The sequence below is a fragment of the Amblyomma americanum genome, chromosome 10 (assembly GCF_052857255.1).
Source record: "Amblyomma americanum isolate KBUSLIRL-KWMA chromosome 10, ASM5285725v1, whole genome shotgun sequence".
Taxonomy (NCBI): domain Eukaryota; kingdom Metazoa; phylum Arthropoda; class Arachnida; order Ixodida; family Ixodidae; genus Amblyomma; species Amblyomma americanum.
In genome coordinates, this window is record NC_135506.1 from 33,754,712 (window position 1) to 33,775,332 (window position 20,621).

Consider the following 20,621-nt stretch of genomic DNA (forward strand, 5'->3'; position numbering starts at 1 on the left):
CGCAGGAAGGAAGGAGAGGGAGAAATGAAGTTGGAATGGTAGGTGATGCTGTCTTAATACAGTGAAATGACATAACATATCTACCAGACAATAGTGGATGTTGGCACCACACACACGTATGCACTTGCGTGGACCACAGTAATAATTGTGTAGGCCATGCACAACACTTGCGAAGTGTTCAAGGCAAATAGCTTGGCCAAAATTTGAGAACGCCCTTAATCACACACCAGCCATCAACGACTTTTGGCTTGCTTGCCACCCAAAAGTCTTTCCTTGTAGAGGGCAGGAGTATCTTTCAAGTGCTCTCCTCGCATTAATGTAGCGAGGGCTTTCTAAAAGAATGTGGCAAATTGTGTGTGAGATATTGCAGTGCAAACAATTCGGACTAGCATCAACTTCGATCTTAATTCGAGGTAGCATTTGGTGGATGCGACACCAGGCCGTAACTGATGGAACAGATCCCTTGGCACCGCAGGACTTTGAAGGGGCCCCGAAACACATAAGCAGTGCATTATTTTGCCTCTTGGTTGCATAGAATGAGTTATAGTGATGCTATTAGTATCGGTTGTATCGCGTCTGCTCCGGTTTTTAATATTTTAATATTTTAATTAGCTAGCAAAAACAAATTCATGGCACTGACGGTGTCACCATGCAGTGGCTGTTTTTAGCAGTAGATATGACGTCACTTGGTGGGAACTTGGATGATTGGACAAACGGTAAATATACTGCAAATTGGGTAAATAACTGGAAATACTTTTTGTCAAGTTTTTGTGTTGTATCTTGCATCAACAAAACCAACTTGTTTGCCTTAGATAAAAGCACTGTAAAGCAAGTAAAACAAAAATACACCACCAGAAGCTGTGGCTACTTTGCATCGAAGGACTTTGCGCCTCTCTCTAAACATCCTACGACCTAGCACACAACACTTCTGGCTACTCTCTCAAGTATCTGAGAAACGGCTTTGTGGAATCGATCCGATCGAGCCATTGCACTCTGTAAGCGTTCGTTTCGGTCCCAAGGAAGGATGCAAAGAAAAAAGCTGTTCGTTTCACATTTAGCAGTGCGTATCGTCAGCTTGTTGAGGATCACCGGGCGGCGGTGCCAGATGGCGCCACATTCCCGTCAACAGCGCGCGCTCCTTGCTCGCCGTGACCAACCAGCGCGCAAGGAGCGACGGGCCATAATAGGATAATAGGCGGTAAGCAGTAGCGGTACGCGCTATGCGAAATGTGCCTGGCATCTTGCGCAGGCCGTCACACCGTCGCAGTATCTCACGCTCGAGTTCGGACTCATAAGTCAGGGAACGTCACTGATCGGTGTTCCCTTCTGTGCCGTCGACGTGGTGATGAAGCATCGATGGATCAGCTGGGCGTTCACACGGTTGCTGTAACCATACAAACGGCACTGCCAGCCTTGGCAAGAACGAGTTGGAGAACAGGCAACCATGTAGAGCAAACTTCCGCGACGTGCTCAGATAGACTGTTTTGATTGGTCCCACCAAGTGTCATCATTGGGAGAGTGAAATGGGAATGGGAAGCTGCGCGAAAATCCAGTTGAGGGCAGCATTTTGTTAGCCCTCATACATCCTATGCGTAGGATGCATAGGAACGGGATCGATTTTTGTAATTTTTTTGAGTCAGTATCTGTGTGACATAAATAATCCATCTGAAGTGTAACCAGCATCCTTTCAAGCAGTGTTTCACAGCCCCTTTAAATGGGAGGTGAAATTGTAAGCGTCCATTGAGCGAGCCTAGAGGTGAATTCCAGTAATTCCAGTGCATTTGCATGGATTTTCTTTGTATGCATTTGGACGAGCACAAACAAGGTTCAATAGGAAGGAATCAACCTGCCATACAAGGCAGATGAAGAGGGCCCGAGTAGAGGGAGTCCTACGTAAAGAAAGCACTGTGCCAGAACGATCAAAGAAGGGTGCTCTTGGCAGCCGAAACACCGAATCAGTGGTGCGAGTCAACTGTGTGTTAGCTAATGCAGTGCATCTCCCACCTGAGCTCACAAGGTCAGGCTACAAGTCAAAGAGGCGTAGATAGTGGAGAAAGTGGCCGTATCTCGTGAGAAGTTTAACAGTAGGCTGAAGCCCGTTTCACATGCAAGCGAACCGCTCGCGAACTCCGCCGCCGCGGCGCATGCACCCTCTCTCAAGCGGCGGAGAAAGCCCCAGCGGCTGGAGCGGCGAGGTTCGGGCAAGTTGGAAATTTTCGCCGCGGCGACGCGGCAGCACCGCATCTCAGCCAATGACCGCCCGGCAAGGGTGGCTAGACTGGCCCGGCGTTGCCACGCGAGTTTGTACGCCGCACGTACGAACTTTTGTTTAGAAAAGAAATTGTATAAAGCGCTGTTTAATGCTTAAAACGCAATAATTATATTTATTTAAATAAACTATGAAAATAAATGACAAAATAATGCTTTTATATTGCACTTTTTTTGTGTTTGCAGGCCACCAAAACCAGTTGCAGGCGCATATCTTTTGCCAGCAACATTGGTTTTCGCAGCGGTGAGCAACGCGCAGCGGCGATGCATGTGAAACGAAAGCTCGCGAACCGCTTCGCAGCGCCGCGCCGCTGTTCGCTCTGTTCGCCAGTTCGCTTGCATGTGAACCGCCCTTGAGGAGGAGGAAAGAATGCTGGTAAAGACGGGGTGGCAGATAGCCATCAGAACAGCATAGCATACTGTCTGAATTGTGTATGGGCCACGAAGCAGCCCAGAGCCGCTGTACTGTCGTGCGTGCGTATGCAGGAGTGGACACTACGTAAGGATAGCCAAGAGTGGCGCATAAGACCACTCCTCAAGGGCTTAGATGTAACCATCTTTGCAAGATCTTTGCCCCATATGCCAGAATGGGCTGGGAAACGATGAGGTGGATCACTTGTGTCCTAGAAATAGAGCAAAGTATGAGCTGCACAGTGCATATTATGTACATCCGCAGTTGCTAGGGATGGGAGGACTTTAAATAATGAATGGCTGTATGCATAGAGGTTTAGGGGCAAAGCAGTAGAAGCCCTTTCTATACAAAAACACGCTTATTCAAACGCCAACAGCTCTACACGGTAAGCACGGGACTCCAGGGAAGAGCCTAAATCGGCCCACATGGTAGACGGTCCCTGAAGGAGGAGAAATAAAGGACTTGTAGGTGTAGACGTGCATATACCTGAGGCGCCTCAGTTTTGAATGTGGTACGTAGCTTTCTGTCTGTGACCCCTTTTGAGAGCACTGTCACTGTGTGAATAAATGTCTACAGCAGTAGTTGTATGAACGATTTTTCTTCCTGGATAAATGGCACCACTGCCACAATAGTAAGGCGGGAATGGAAATTCCTAGAATATTGTCCGGGCGGGCCCAGGAGCAGACTTGTAGCGTGTTACAAGTAATGGACTACTATAAATTACATTTGCCTTGAATTTACTTTTTATTGTAGGGTGTAACATCCTTGGTAATCCATTTTTTTTCCCGTGTAGTCAATTACGAGTAATTTTTTACTCTTTTTTTTTCTAAATACAAGTTGTAGCAGGCGCTATAATTTCGAAAACCTGAACTCGATGATGAGCACTGTTGTAGCATGGAATTCCCTCATGTTAGAGCGACAATGGTTGAGCTGCGGAGAAGGAGTGGAAACGAGGATGTCCTCGCGTGCAAGCATGAGCGTCATGCATTTGACCAGCCCCTTGCATTGCATTTCGCATATCACCACGTTGGCACAGCGGAATGTCATGTTTAGTGAGCTTGGGCTTTCCTTGCGGGGCGTGAACCACAGTGAAGTGCATATGCTGTGTATAACTTCAAGGTAGTACGCAAAGTCTCCATATGTTGAAGCAGTGCACCTCCCTTCGGCCTGTACATTCTTGAGTATGCGTACTTCGTTGCCAATCTCAAGGCCCACATGTATCACATGTATCACTTGAATTACATGCCATTGTAATCCAGGTGATTCAAGTCGGCCTGAGGGTAAGTAGTACTCTCATAGAGAGAGAGTGCATGCTGTAGCTGTCACTGTCACTTCTTCAGCCTGGGCAAGGGACGAACAGTCTGAGATTTTCTATACGACAGCGAGGCACTGAACCCTCCCTTGGTGCGCAGGGCTTTGGCCTGTCAGCCCTGCCGCTGCGGCTGGTGCTGGGTGAGCGCAGTGCGGCCCGGGAGGCGGCAGACGTCGGGGAGCAGCGGCGCACCCTGCGCACCCAGCTGGATTCCCTGGCACGGCATGGAGGCGGTTCGAACCGGCAGCGCACGGCTCGCCTGGAGGAGCAGCTGCGGGACCTGGACGAGCGGCAGCGCCGCCTGGAGCAGCTGCGTGGCAGCTGCCTCTACAAACTCCGCTACCTCACCAGGCCCTTTCAGGTCAGCGCTTTAGTCGTCAGCCCAACTACATTCACTGCTATACAAAGGCCTCTTTCTTACTGACCTCCCACTGGCCCTGTGCCATGCCGGCTTTTGCAACCCTATCCCCTCTGGCCTTCCATCTCGCCTTTTGACCTGGCTCTCTGCTGCCTCCTGCTGTGCTTGCCTTCCCATGGAGTCCACTTCATTGCCCTAGAGAACTATCAGTTCTTTTGCATTACATGCTCCACCCATACCCATTTCCTCTTCTTGAGGTCAGCTTGCATGTCGTTAACTTATTTTTTCCTGACCTTGGATTGGATTATGGACATTTATGGAGAAGGGCATCTATGGCCAAAGAGCGCCATGGCACAAGGTATTTTCGACTTCTCAAGGTGGGGTCAAAGACCCATCTTCCATGCATTTGACCCCAGATAAGCCGAGCACCAGACCAGGGGAAAGCTTGTACCCATTGTATCACCGGTGGGCATTTTTACCTGACCTACTCTGCTCTCTTCATGTCTCATAATGTTACCCACATCATTTTATTTACCATTGCACACTACGCTGTCCTTATTCTGAAACCAACTTTTTTGCTTTTTTACCTATTTTTATGAAAACATAAACACACTTGTACAGCTTTTTGCACTGATTTCAAATATGCATCTAGCTTTTGAATAACCAATTAGTTTTTGAGATGTACAGGAATTAATTAGCATTGTATTCAGCCTTAATTGTGAGAAATTGGATGAACAGAAATTTAATTTTAACCCATGGTTAGATAGCCCAAAAGATGGCCTCAGAGTCTGGGTGACATGGCGAGGTTCAGAGAGGCTTAGCATGCTCGATATTGAATGTCATGGCTCATAACTGTTATCCCTCCCATCAACTGAGATGTGGTGCTGGTTTGTTTGCCATCGTTGTCAGTAGCAAAATGCAATTTTTCCCATGCCCATGGCTGACAGTCACAGAGGTAGTGTACTGATTTCGTGCTGCATGCCCCTGGTCGATGTCACTGCTGTCTTTCGACAGCTGCAGCTTTAATTCCATGAGCTATAGCGGCACCGCTAGCACTTCGCTCTTTTGCATCAGTATTCATTTTGTACCAATATTTGCACAAGTAGCGAATACAGTAGAATCCCGCTATAAAATCTCTGATATAGTAATGTGGAACTGAGATCCCATTGTGCCTTCCATAGACGACTGCACATTTTGTTTTTCGTTTTAGAGTAAAAGAAATTTTTTTACAGCAAATGGCTTTAGTAAATAACGTCTGACTTTGGCAACGTACTTCGCACAGAATGATGACATCGCGGAAAGCGCGAAGTCAAGGATCACGAGGCAAATGTTCAGAGGCAAGCGGATACCGAAGAGGCTTTTTAAGGTGTGGATGCCACAGATATAGATGATGCCACTGCACTCTTGCAATTTTCATTTCAACTGAGAGCCATAACCGCTTCCACTGCTTCAACCGATCAATGAGCGCTTTGGTTACCTTAAGTGAGCAGAGTTAGATGTGGACTCGGGCAACAGCAGTGCCCGGCTTGAAGATGGGACCAACCTGCAAAGGGAGCGTTGAACTGTTTAAGATGCCATTGGCATTCATGGCTGGTATTCATGCAGGTTGGCACGTTCAGTAGCAGATCTTTTTTTTTATCCAACAACTGCAGTTCTGAAGAGTATTTGTCCCCAACCTCTTCTGGCAGGTGGTGCTGGGCATAGTGACTGCGCTGCTTGGTCTGCTGCTCTGGACATCCCTGCTGCTGTCCAAGTGAGTCTGGAGGCAGAAGGGTCGATGGGTTTCTGGGGTCTGCATACTCAGCTGGATACTGCGGCTGCACCGTAAAAGAGAGTTTAGACAGTCTGTAAAATACCGCTTTTATTTACAATCTTTGTCTATGGAGTAGCTACAGGATGGGTGTCTACAAAGTCAACAGGCTTGGAAAAAGTAACATTAGTGTTAGTACCTGAAGAACACATCATGAGCTAGCTGGTTGTTCATCACAATGAACACAGCGCAAACTTTACGAAGGACGCAGAAAGGAATGCAGTGCCTGTGTCTCATCTTACCTTTCTACATCCTTCGTGAAGTTTTCACTGTTTTCATTGTGTAGTGTTAGTAGTAGACCAGCATGTATTTGTTGCAGAGGCTACTTTTTTGTTATGTCCGCAGGAGACTTGTACCCACTGTGGTGTCTGCAGCGGACTGAGTAAAGCACTTGCAGGCACAAAATTGAGCTGTTTATTCATAGTTGAGTTGTACACATTAGAGGCCACTCTTCAGCAGGGCCTGAAGTCAGGCTGAAATTTGGGCAAGTTTGTATGCATTCATTGTAGGGGAACAGCACAACAGCGATGGGACATAAACAAGACAAGTGCTGTGTTTCTACGCATATTGGAGCCCTGTGCACTAGAAATCACATTGAGCAAAGCCAAAATTTGGGCGGGTTGGAGTTGAGATCCTGTGTCGACTGCGCCAGTTGTTTCCCCTTCCAGGTGGCGATGAGAGGAAACTACTTGATGAAATCGGGGTTTCTTGATGACCCGGTGGTTCTACTCGCAAACATTCACATTACTCAAGGAAAGGAGAAGGTTAACTATTTATTTACAACATAGGTAAAAAAACGAGAAGAAACAAAGCAAGGAGAAAACTATTTACATGACTAAATCATGGATCAGACGAATTCAGCCCCCGCTCAACCCAGAGCGCTTGGTTTTAAACCCTCTGTCTCCGCCCTTAGCGGGGACAGCAACCAATAAGATAACAAACGACCCATCTCGCCAATCAGTGGTTCGGGAAAGGAAAACAAGGTCCGCCCACTGATCAGAGATGGGGGGAAAAGTACTGATTAAACATTTGGGAAAGGAGAGGTCGCAATCAAATAGACAAACAACACAAATGCGACTTCCGTTCCCCACGCCACCCGCGGCACCACAGACGCTAGAAACATGTGCCGACGAGGCGATGACTCAGGTTGTTGACAGCAACAAAGAGAACACAGTCGTTAAGGGAAGTAGACAGTCGTTACACGAATATTGGGTTTCCGGTCACTCGGCTAATATCTCGTGCGCCCCCGAAACCTCGTCAACCCCTTAACAACCACATGTCGTCAGCTGTACTTGGTTCGCGTTTTTTCCCGGCGGGTCATCCCCGTGACGGCGCGGCGTAAACGAGGACGTCCGCTGCACAAAGGGGAGGCAGGGACGGGACGGGCCCCTTTGTTCGGGACTTCCGAACCCACTGGAGCGGCTTTCCTTGCGAACACAAGATCAACGAGTTCGCGGAAGGGTCAGCGAACTCCACACCTCCCAACCAAGAATGTCACGCGGACACTTGCTGTCAGTGTGACATAAAAGTTCAGTCACAATTTGCCGGAACACAAAATTAAAATACACACACGCGCCCATGTATGCTCGGCTGTCCCATCAGTCCACAGACACGTACACACGCGCGCACATTGCGGTTAATTCAGTCCGCACACACAAGGTTAGGACACCAATCTGCACATTCCAGAATCCACCATGTCAGATCGGTGCGCCAAATTGGCAGAATGATTTCTAGCCACCTACATCTCGAAAAAGAAAATGTTTCCTTTTAGCTTTGTCCACAAGATTGGACCAAAATTCCAATTTATCCGGCCCGGCGCCGGTTGTGAAGGCTACCACCGTTATCGGGTCTACATCGTCATTTTCATCAAAAGCAACAAAGCTCACCAGCTCCCTGCATTCTACCAAGATTGCCGCTGCGATCGTGTCTGCGTTCTCTGCCTCTTTTAATTTCACAGTTGGGATAGGCCTGTCACCGGCTACTTCACATGCAGTTTTACATCGCTCTTCAGGTAGCACTAGCTGCCTGTACGGCTGGCAGCCGGCATTCTCTTCAAAGAAAACCATGCCCTTAAGCAATCTTTTCTCCCATTTACCTTGACCAGCTTGCTCCCGCTTTTCTGGTAATGAGGTTTTATGCTTCATGTTTAGACTTACAGGGATAAATGCAGTATCCGAATCTCCGAGTTCCCTACCTGCTGTGAAACTCTTTGCAGTTGTCGTCGGTAACTCCCAATCTGCTGCAGGAACATTTGCAGCGTTCGGATCTGCCTGAAGCTCTACTAAAGCCCCGGCTTTGTCGCGAACCGAATCGTGGGGACTTTCAAAATGCTCTTCGAAATCTGAACTGTAATTTTCTTTTTCAAGCTGCTCCCTTTCAGAGTGCTCTGTTAGTGCGTGTGTTTCCGGTGTTACCAGCTGCCCTACACCTCTAGCTGGATCTGCTGTCACTGTGAGTGCGCACAGTGTCAGCACCGGCCGGTAAGACAACTCCTCTTTGGCTGCTAGATTGCCATCGACTGCAAAGCACGTTCTCGCACTCAGATCCGCCTTCTCGTCCTCGACCCTTACGGCTGCATCAGAGTTAGCGCACATAGACTGGGTCACGATGCTGAACCCTTGATCGTGAGCAACACACTCAAGTGCCTCCTGGGTCTGCTCTATATTCGGTTGCTCTGACAGCAAATGCTTCACAGTTGTGACTAACGCCCCTATGCCTGCAGTACACTCTTTTGGCTTAGCACGCAACGTTATATCACCTTCCTGTTTTGTTATTTCGGCCCCTGAATCCACACAGGCTTCAGAACTCTGATCGTCGGTGTGCAAGTCGCCGCATGCCGGCGGCAGTATCTCTACCTGAGTTACTAGCTCGCACACATCTCCCCTCACCGCGGGAACATCTTGTTCTTGCTCTTTTGGACACTCAATCATCGAATGCCCAAATTTCATACAGACAAAACATTGAACTGATGCGAATAAGACCTCGCTATCGACTTTCGCCCCCTATCTTAATTTTAACTGCATCTGTGCAAGTTTTCTCTTTTCCAGTTCAATTTGCAGTTTCAAATTTTCAATTTCACTTAGCTGTTCAGCCTCCTCCTGCTCAATGCATCGCATCCTGCCCTCCTGATCATACCGTACGGCAGCCATCTCCGTTTTCCGCGCTATCGTTTCTAGCACATAAACACTACACCGACATGGTGAATTCGGAGAAAGCAGAAAGGTCTCCTACCTTACTGGTTGCTCTCTGCCCCGGTGATCTCGTCGTCCTCCGTGATGACGACAGGCTCCTCGATGCGGACGACTTGAGCTTTGGATCTCTCAGCAGCTCGCTGACTTCTGCCTCGTGTGACTGGCTTGACTTGGTCGCCTGGTTACTTTTCAGTAGCTCGCTGACTCGAACCCGTTCGATGTGGACGCCTGGTTCTTTTCAGCAGCTCGCTGACTCGAACCCTCGACGGCTTGTTGTTGCCCGGCTCCTTCAGCTCCTAGCTGACTTGAGCCTCCGACGTCCTCTCGAACTCGACCCGTGATCCTGAAGCTTTCAACGTCAGTCTTGCGACGCAGCTTCACGTTTTCTCCTTTAGGACAACAGCTTGTCCACCAACTTGTTCTTCTCACCTTCCGTCCAATGCCTTGAGTAGAAAGAAGTTGCGATCCTGTCGACTGCGCCAGTTGAGATCCTGTGTCGACTGCGCCAGTTGTTTCCCCTTCCAGGTGGCGATGAGAGGAAACTACTTGATGAAATCGGGGTTTCTTGATGACCCGGTGGTTCTACTCGCAAACATTCACATTACTCAAGGAAAGGAGAAGGTTAACTATTTATTTACAACATAGGTAAAAAAACGAGAAGAAACAAAGCAAGGAGAAAACTATTTACATGACTAAATCGTGGATCAGACGAATTCAGCCCCCGCTCAACCCAGAGCGCTTGGTTTTAAACCCTCTGTCTCCGCCCTTAGCGGGGACAGCAACCAATAAGATAACAAACGACCCATCTCGCCAATCAGTGGTTAGGGAAAGGAAAATAAGGTCCGCCCACTGATCAGAGATTGGGGAAAAAGTACTGATTAAACATTTGGGAAAGAGGTCGCAATCAAATAGACAAACAACACAAATGCGACTTCCGTTCCCCACGCCACCCGCGGCACCACAGACGCTAGAAACATGTGCCGACGAGGCGATGACTCAGGTTGTTGACAGCAACAAAGAGAACACAGTCGTTAAGTGAAGTAGACAGTCGTTACAGGAATATTGGGTTTCCGGTCACTCGGCTAATATCTCGTGCGCCCCCGAAACCTCGTCAACCCCTTAACAACCACATGTTGTCAGCTGTACTTGGTTCGCGTTTTTCCCGGCGGGTCATCCCCGTGACGGCGCGGCGTAAACGAGGACGTCCGCTGCACAAAGGGGAGGCAGGGACGGGACGGGCCCCTTTGTTCGGGACTTCCGACCCCACTGGAGCGGCTTTCCTTGCGAACACAAGATCAACGAGTTCGCAGAAAAGTCAGCGAACTCCACAGTTGGTATGCATTCATTGCAGGGAAACAGCGCAACAGCGGCGGGACATAGACAAGGCATAGACAAGACAGCGCTTGACTTGTCTATGGGCCTGAAGTCCACTGCCCTGTTGAACAGAGGTGGCGGCTGGAGACGTAGTACTAGTAACCGCATTGGTGGCCTAGTGGTTCGAGCATCCACTTCACATGCAGTGGGTGCGGAGTTTAATCCCCAGTGCCACCTGTGATATAACGGGTACAAGCTTTCCTCTTGCCTAGTGCTCAGCTTGTGTGGGGTGAAATGCTTGGCAAATAGATCCTTGGCCCCACCTTGGTTACAAGAAAAAACACCTTGTGCCATGGCGCTCTTTGGCCACAGATACTCCTGTGCCATAAAAATGCATCATCATAGAGACATAGTAGTGGAGGAGGGGGATAACGCTCCCTGCACCTGTGGAACAGAGGGATTTTGGGATCTCGCGTAGTGTCGAGCATGTGATTAGTGTCCTTGGTTGCACAGCTGCTTTGTAGTGTGAAGCTTTCCAGTTGCCCTCCGTGGGATCTGCACAATCCAGGCAATTTGTTTGGGGATTAGCTTTAGCCACAGTTGTTTTGAACTGATGACAAATTCCACATGGGGTGAGGGTGTAGATGCTTGGGCCCTCTGTGTCCAAGCTGCTGTTCCTTCAGACAAAATTCTTTTGTGTGTTTATTCAAGCCTTTGATGTCACAAGTGATGAATTTCCTACTTTTTCCCACAGAGGCACTTGCTCTTTAAGCACACCGTCCTCCATTTTCTGGAGAAGGAATGTTATCTTGGGTGGTGATGAGCATAGATTGGTAAGAGTCTACACAAAAAAGCAACAAATGGGTGCATTAATGCTAAAAAATCAGGCGCTATGCTGTGTGTGCTTTCTGTGGGAAGTGTATGGAATCTTTCGTGAAAAGATGCAATGCCTTTGCATTTGGGGGGGGGGGGGGGGGGTTCAGGAAAGGAAATGACACAGTAACTGTCTCGGATATCTCTGTGGACACCCGAACCTTGCCATAAGGGAAGGGATAAAGGAGGGGGTGAAAGAAGAAAGGAAGAAAGGGGTGCTGTAGTGGAGGTCAATAATTTTGACCACGTGCAGATCTTTAATGTGCACTTACAATGCACAGCACATGGGTGCCTTTTGCGTTTGAATGGAGGGGAAATGCAGCCACTGCGGCCAGGTTCCGGGGTACTCCGGCTCAATAGACGAGCGCCTTAACCACTGAGCCACTGCGGCAGGTGCATCCAGGGGGCATTGTTTTAGATTGAATGGTAGACTTTATAATTGCTTGCTCAGAATTGTGTTGCATGTATCTATTCCATACTGCACGCGAAGATGGCAGTGAAATTAAGTTTTGTTAGCGGCATTGAGCTTTTACTGTGGGGGTTGTGCAAGTCGCCAAGTAACACCCGAATGGGCTTCTGTGTGCATGTTTCTTCAGTATGAAAGGGAACAGTCTGTTTGCACACCAGAACGAATTCTGTTGTTACTTCTACACTGAAGTTTGAAACTGTCCTATGGGCATTACTATCTCTTAGAGAAAACTATTCAGAACAAAAGAAAAAGTGTGCTTTTAACTTGTACTTGAAAGTGATCATTGGTTGAGTATAGGTTGCATGTTACCTTCCGTGTCGGAGCTACATGTAGATTTAGAGTTCGCCACATGCCTGAAGTCAACGGAGGTGGAGGTGAATGGTGTATTCATTGGCGGTTCCCACTGCTGCTGCAGTGTGGACAAGGCGATGCACTCCCTGGGCTACCGCATGGGCTATGTGCTGCCCCACCCGACACTGCCCAACCCGCTGGACATGGCCCTGGTGTGGCTGCAGCGCTGGGGGGCCTCCCTGCTGGACTCGGCGCTTGTGCTGGCCCTGCTGCTCCTGCTGGTGGCCTGCTCCACGTACGGCCTGCAGCGCGTCGGCATCTGGTGCCTCTTCCTCAGAGTAGGCATTGTGCCGCTTGACAACACTTTCCTTAAGGATTTTGGAGCGTGATTGAGGTGACGCAAGTTGTACAGTCAAGTGCAAAAGATTCATAGTCATCAAACAGCGTCTAGCACCGCCGCGGTGGCTGAGTGGTTATGGCGCTCGGCTGCTGCCACGCCCCATTTTGTGATGCAAACATGGAAGCCACAACCATACACGGAAGCAGCACAACCCGCACCTCGAGCAGTAAGCTGTAATACATGGCCTGAACATCGCCGACGACACTGACACCAGTATGCGTAGCTTACACATCACTGCGGCTGTGATCACCAGTCGCTCATTATTCACCGCTGCAGCACTGAGTGGCGACATGAGACTATAAATAGATTTCTGTGAATGCATTTTCCTTTTTGCAGCTTGCGGAGTTCGTTCATTTTTGGTGGTGCAGTTTTCGAGTAATGAGAATATTTTCTTCGGCCCTGTGAGAGTTTTATCAGTGAGATTCTGCTGTAATGAAAAAATGATGAATATTGCTGGGAGCTACAGGCTTGCACTGGTGTTTCTGCAGTATGGAGAAAATGTTTGGAGATGGATCCCTTGTGTTTCTGTGTAGACTGTCTTGGTCTTGTCTTTTTGCACACGGAGCAGTGTGTGTCAGATATTGAAGTAATCAGAGGCTTTTTTATGATCAGAACTTGGGCACACATACAACTGCCATGCATGCTCAAAGAACTTGCCCCTTGGCCTTTTTGTCAACACAGTTTGTTGTTATTATCACTTTCATGCATCTCGGCTCGTAAAAAATTAATAATAGCAACGAACACGCAGAGTAGAGGTGTTCGTTGAGAACTGACACACTTAGTGTGCCTTTTGTTACCTGATAACCAGCCATCAATCATTATTAAAGTGAAAAAATGTGCAAATGATAATATGATGTGATGCAACAAATCTGCATTAGCAGTATTGATTGTAAGTGTCACTTTTACTATGATCGCCTTTCCATTGCATTTTTGAATTTGATTTCACCGTCACTTTTTTGTTCCACTGCTAAGTGTATATCAGGTGGGGTGGAGGTGGGTGGATGCGTGCTCGTAGGTAGTGGAGATGCATTTTTAATGGTGGGTGCCAGGGGGTGCCCCAATACGCTCCAATCTGCTAGGGGGGTAGTGGAGGTGGAGTCTTCACACGCACGCAAGACACCCATACCCGGACCACGGTGTTTGAACGGAAAGTGGCCACACTGCTAATGACGTGAAAGAATATGCACAAACAATGCGGCTGGGAGTTGGTTGCACACAGTTGCTGGCATGCATTGCAATACAAGTGCCTTACAGATTCAGCTACAGCAGAACAGAAATAGGAACAGAATAGGCAAGTGACAGGTGCCCTTTTGATTTCTTGACATGGCTCCTGTTGTTCAGCTCCATGAACTTCGACATGTCGATATGGCACCGGTTCCACAGTACTGCGAATTAATTGAGAGGCACAGCACATACTATGGCTGGTGCTTGCCCTGTGTGCAGATGTACCGCCTGCGGATGGGCCGAGCACGGCCACAGGCACTGCTGCTGCTGTGCCTGGCTCTGGTGTTTGTGGCGCTGGCCCTCAATGTGTTGGTCTACTCGGTCTGCCCACAGTATGCCACCTACGGATCACAGCGTTTCGAGGTATGCCAGGCCTGCTTACTGTGCATGCTGCTCTGTTTCTTCTGGCTGCTTATTCAGGGAGAGCATTGTAATTTGAGACTCCAGACTGTAGGTTGCTTTTGTAGCCAACAGGATGAATGACTAACGTGCTTGTGAAATTAATAAATATAGGACTCTGTACATAGACTACAGCACCTCTGTGCTGTCCATTAAAACTTGATTGTGGTGTTATTATTGGTGTGCTCACCACTCTCCAAACTCTACAATAACATGCTATTTTAAGCCAATCTTGGCCATATTGTGGCTATTGGTGAGTTTAAAATTAAACTAACAAATGATACAGATCATAACTTTAGTTAACACAGTTGTATAATCGGGCCTGCTTAGGTTACTGGCACAACTAGTTCGTTAATTGACTATGCTTTAACGATTATTGATATACTGGACAGTGTGTGCAGAAGTATACAGCAACCCTATACCTGACAATAACGCCAGTATTCATCAGATGCAAAGGTCAGATGTGTGGAAAAGCCAAGCCTCTTTCTTCTGTATCGTATATGCAGGTGCATTATGCCGTGCTGAGCGACATACAGTAATCCCCCGTTATAATGAAGTCAGCGGGACGGCGAAAAAATTCGTTATAAATGGTAATTCGATATAAGCGACCACCGGAGAAAATCTAAAGCAGTCAGGCTTTAATTGCACCGCTACGGCGAGGAAGTCAAAATAAAATGTATTCAGTTTTATTCAGGTGCAAAAGCTTTATTCAGGTGCAAAAAAGGCAGTGAGCTTTGGCTGTGTCAAGTACTTACCGGGCGCGTGCAACCCCTGCTCTATTCTGACCAAGCATTGCACGAGACCGCGGTCGCCGCTCATGCATTCAACCTTCGGGGTATTTTGAATCGCGAAGGCAGTGGCCGCTTTCATGCGGGGGGGGTCACGGATCACGGAAATGCCGTGGCTCGAGTCTGAGGTTGTGTTTGTTGTGCTCAAAAAACGATTAGCCGCTCATTGTAGGTACGCAGCGCGTTCGTGAAAACTGAACGGTTTTGCAGTAGGGGCTTCGCATAATTACGGACAGTTTTTTTTTCCCGAGGTGTACAGCTGTGAGGTTTGCAACTGAGTTTTTCGGCACACCGTTGTCGACGACACTGTTCTAATTCTACGGTTCGAGTGTCTGCGCGTCGTGTCCGCGTCATTGACAGATGTCTAGGAACAAAATTCAATGACCCTACCATGCATTTAGACGGTTTGTCTAGTCAGATGGCGCGAATCAAGCATGACCGGCTCGAGAAAATCGCCGGGGAAACATCGTGGTTGTGTTGACCTGCCATGTTGACAGCTTGACTCGCCGCTGGCGACGCTCGGATTTTTCGTGTTTTCGGCAAGTTATCAGTCGATTTGCATCGTCAAAAGTGAAACGAAGCTAGGGGCGGTGTTTTTATTGTGATGCAGGCCGATTATGATGAGCAGCAAGCAAATTTCTAGGCCGGCTTCCCCAAAGTAGCCTTTCCGGTTTGTTAATGTAGCTCCTCGCGTCAAACACTGCAAAGGGTGTGCGACCAGCAGACGCTTGCGACCAGGTAGCAGCTCAATAACACCGTTGTTCATGCTTGCAAGCGCGACCTGCGGGTCGCCTTCTCGTTTGAAGCGAAATCTCTTCAATGACGTTGTTCGTGCGCTTTGGAGAGTTTCGTCTACTTTGGCCGATGTGAAAAGGTTAGGCTTAGCGACGACTACGGCAGCCAGGGAGCAGCTCAGTTCGTTGCCGAAAGCTCACCTCGCTCGCGACTGGCAAGTATGAATGGGCTCATAATCAAGAGGGACACTTTTTTTTGTGCTTTTTGGCACGTTTCAGTGCCAGAAATGTTCTTTACAGCGGTAAAATTTTGCTCACTGAGCGCACCCCTTGGAATGCTACGGCGCAAGTCTGTCCGCGGTCTTTTGGCCACTTTTTGGCATTCACGTCGCCACGGTTTTCTGGCATCGCAAAATGTCATGAAAATTGTATTTTCGTTTGGATTCTATCACTGGGGACACCAGTGATCCGACTGCGACCGATTCGGGCGCGCTTCCGTTTGCATCCGCTGTAAACAGCTGGGGACACTCGGCACTTGCTTGGTACCCGTTACTAGGCAGGTCATCGGTCGTAGGTTTGGTACTTTTGTGGCCTGTTCTGTGCCTGCCTGAGACTAATTCGTCGGCGGTATTAATTTTTCACTGCATGCGCAAAAGGGTTGCCGCCGCGGTGGAGATTCCTCCGCTCGCCACTTCGCTCTAGGCGGGTCAAGCTCTTCGTGTACTTCGAGTAATGCGGCTTAAAATGCGTGCGTTTGGGTCGGGACCGCAAGAATTTTCGAATATAGCGATATTTAGAGTAAAGCGATTTCGTTACAACGAGGGATTACTGTATTAGTCCAGACTGACTTTTATGCACCCTATGACCATGACGATAGTATATAATATGAAAATTTATTTGCACACTGAAATCCACAGTGACTGATAGTTCAGTAACAACAGGAAAAAAGAAATTTGTAAAATCAGTATGCCCCTGGATGGCAAGGTGTCATAAATGTCTTCAGAATAAAATTGATGATCATTATTAAAGTTGGTTTAAAGAATGAGAAACATGTCAGTTTTAGTCTAATGAAACAGAAATAGAATATGCTTCTCTTCACTTGTTGTACAAGTGCTGAGCTGAACTGCCTGTGGTTCTTCTGTTTCGCAAATTCACTCTCGCGCCATCAACTGCTCGTTCAGGAAAGTGGTCACCAGTGCAGGCGAGCCAGGTGATTGGCGCGCAGTTCTAATTTTTGTTCATTTGTGTGCAGTGCCGCTTTGCACACAAATGAATTTTTTTTTTTTTAATGCATGGAGCTCAGTGCATCCTGTCGGGAGCATGTACTGGCACAGGGCACGTACTACCCACAATCCCAGCGAAACAACCATAGACCCCACAAATAGGTCACTTCCGCATATAGGTCGACAACCCCTCCTACCCAATTTCAGGAGGGCATTTTTTGAGAAAGGTCGACTTATGCGCGGGTGGCAGTATATGGTAGTATTGCAAGTTCTAATGACCCACTACGCTTAAATTTCTCCAGACTTCCCACCAGAACCACGAGAGCTGCAATCCGCTGCAATTTTAACCACCCACCGTGCTAGTAATACTTATGGTCGAAGACTAATCAAACTTAATGGCACCCAAATCTAGAATGGAATTCTCAATGACTTAAAAATTGATAGTAACTTTTCGCTTTCCTTTAAGACATTTTTGGCTTTGCGCTCTCCTTTAAGACATTCTTGTCTTGTCCACTAGAGAGCCTTTGTGGACCATTGCTGTTTTATGTCTGCTCGTTCTTGTTCGGCTAGGGATCTGAACAGTTGTGTATTTTTTTGGACAGTGTATGCATAATAAAGAAGAAAAAAAGAAAAAAGAACTACAGCGGTACTTTGGTATACAAGAGTGATACAAAAGCAAGGGCATCCATCTAACTGTAAACTAGGAAGCACAAAATACCGGACGAGGGACAGAGTAAGGGACACAAAAACAGGTTCACGGGCGCTTTTTGTGTCCCTTACTTTGTCCCTCGTCCGGTATTTCGCGCTTCCTAGTTTACAACATGCATCACCAACTAGCCCGGCAGCTTGCTCTCCATCTAACTGTGTGTGAGAATTTCAATTGTATAAGGTCAACACAAAGCTGGATGAAGCTCATCACCTGGCACATCAGTTTCTGGCATCTGTGCAACTATGTACAAATTAAAGCATATATGGCTGAGCAAGTGTCCTCCTTCAAGATGGTCTCATTGCAGTCAGTGTGCTGTTGTCTAGGAGCTCTTGCAGACTCTTTTTTGTGTTTGTTGCTTCCTGGAGGTGCCACACATCGTAGAGTAACAGTACACCTTAGCAGATTTGTTCCACTGGAGGCTGCCAGCTGTTTCGCCCGGGAGGTGTGGTTTTGAGTGAGGGTGATATCTTCGGCCATATTTCTGTGGACGAGGGGTGCAGATCAGCCAAACCAGCCTTGTATGCCCTTGCTCCATATTGAATGTGTCCCATCGGTATCGTTTGCAGGGTGTCAATGGCACACAGCCCTGTAACGTGGATGCACCACCTGGTGAGTGTACTGCTCCTATATCTGTTTTCGGATGGGAGAATTTTACTAAGCTCGCTTCTTGAGAGGAAAATTTCTTCCTGCCAGTGAATCGCCAAACAGCCGGGCAGATTAAGAGCAGCAGAGGAGATGAGACCACTGCCTCTCTTGCCTTCTATTCTGCAGTTAAACCTTGAGATAATGAAGTCTGTAAAATCTGCGTTTTACTTCGTCTGAAATTTAGCTACATTGTAATTCATCTCCTAGTGCACAGAGAATCCCCAAAACAAGTTGCGGCCCACTCACACGAAAAACCTTGATTTGCAGTGAAATTAATCTGCTGCGTCAGCACATCCTTTGCTATTGAAAACGGCGATATGCATCATTCATAAGCCCATAAGGATTTCACTGCTTCTTCCTCATGTTGTGGGCCGCGAATCGCCTCAGCATGTCTATTGTGTCGAGTACTCCGCATTTGGTGCACCCGTTGTGAGCCTGAGTTTCAACATTGTCATCGTCCTTTTCATAATTGCAAATACCCGAGCACGTCGCTGACACAGCGACGCATTCTGCCACTGGCTCGTGGGCAGTGAAGCAAAGGAAGGCTGATGGTGATCGAGTCACACCTGCTCTCACCACTTCTTCATGTCGGCGAGACCGAGGAGTGTCTTTTGAGTCAGCACCTGATGAAATGAAATCGTGCCCATCGTGCACCTGGTCGCTTGTTTTCACCACAAGTGCAAGCACACATTGTCTGGGTGTGAAGCGAGGTGTCACGCATGAAGCATAGGACTGGCTTTACTCCTGGCAAGTGTGCCGACGGCCCTGACTCTTCCAGTCCTTTTACTGAGCCTTGGGATCGATAAACGCGATACACTGCCTCCGAGCTCAGGCAGTGTGCCACTTTCGCTGCTGCCGCCACGGTGGCTCAGTGGTTACGGTGTTCGGCTGCTGGCCCGAAAGACGCGGGCTCGATCCCGGCCGCAGTTGTCGAATTTCGATGGAGGTGAAAATCTAGAGGCCCGTGTGCTGTGCGATGCCAGTGCGCGTTAAAGAACTCCGGGTGGTCGAAATTTCCGGAGTCCTTCACTATGGCGTCCCTCATAACCCGAGTCGCTTTGGGACGTTAAACCCTAATAAACCAAACTTTCGCTGCTGATTTGGGCCAAGATAGGCAAGATGGGAGATAACAAGAGCTGCAGGCTTACCTGACTGGCTGAAAGCCCCTCTATGCTGTGCAAACTCGTGCATTCTAGTGGATTTGCTCGCCACTGCAGTCATCATCATCACTTCTTCTGCCTTTTCACTCTGCATCTGTCAGCTGGGTGGCACCGACTTTCATACGTGCGCTCTGGTGCGAACTTTGGTACGCACACTGCTCAACCACTTGAACTCGTGGTACAGGTTTTCTTTGGATTCGTTTCAAGCCGGCAGTGAAACTTCATCACGCTGAAAGTGCAGCAAAATTTGCTTCGTTATAGTGGAGCTTAAATCATGCGGTGTTCTATGGACACGAAGTTGTGGAAACGAGAACACTCTGATGCATCGAAGTCTAACTGTATATTAGACAAACACATGTAGTAGTGTGCAAATATTAGACATCCTCAGACAAGAATTGTATGCCTGCTTGTTTTGATTCCATGAATTAATCTAATAATGCAAGTTGAATGCTGTTTGGAATTTTTAATACTACATGCTGAAATCTTGGGTAATTTTTTGATAAGCATAATGAAGCATTTTTCCAACAGTCTTTTATAAAGATTGGGTTAGAGATCAAACCCAGCAAAATAATTGAATCTGACAGGTGTCTGCCTGAATTAGCCAGACCAGCTGCTTTTCTTCTCCCAAACAAGTGAAATGTGAGCACTGCTGCTGATTGAATAGTAGTTATGTGTATTTGTTATATGCTGATTGAATAGTAGTTATGGTCTCCACTGTACTGTACAGCGCAGACGTTGGCAGTGTGCCAAGATGCTGCCCGCCGCTGATAACATCAGCACTTGTTTATCTTTTGGGGAGAGCTCCTGCCAGAGGGGCGGGGAGGAGGGGAGGGGCCGTGGGCGCACTCATCGAACTTGGCAGAGTGCCAAAATGTTGTGTGCTGTAAGCTAAGGCTTAAACATTCGCATTACACACTCGTCACCGTCCTCTGTGTTTTTTGAACCTCGCGTAAAAATTCAAGGCCGGTGTTCAGCATGTTCGCGTTATCTCGCCGCGATTGGCCGGCGCCGCGGCTACCACAAAATTGCTGGATCACTTCA

At 48.0% G+C, this 20,621-nt stretch overlaps 1 protein-coding gene across 1 annotated transcript in view; it reads left to right on the top strand.

Annotated features, from left to right (window-relative positions):
• The window catches only part of LOC144107622 (putative lysosomal cobalamin transporter), a 41,069-nt gene that overhangs the window by 16,183 nt on the left and 4,265 nt on the right, over window positions 1-20,621 (top strand). The window contains exons 7-11 of the mRNA XM_077640723.1: window positions 4,093-4,353; window positions 6,039-6,103; window positions 12,423-12,636; window positions 14,142-14,285; window positions 18,342-18,384. Of these exons, the coding sequence (XP_077496849.1) occupies window positions 4,093-4,353; window positions 6,039-6,103; window positions 12,423-12,636; window positions 14,142-14,285; window positions 18,342-18,384 (727 nt within the window). The remainder of the gene's footprint in view (window positions 1-4,092; window positions 4,354-6,038; window positions 6,104-12,422; window positions 12,637-14,141; window positions 14,286-18,341; window positions 18,385-20,621) is intronic.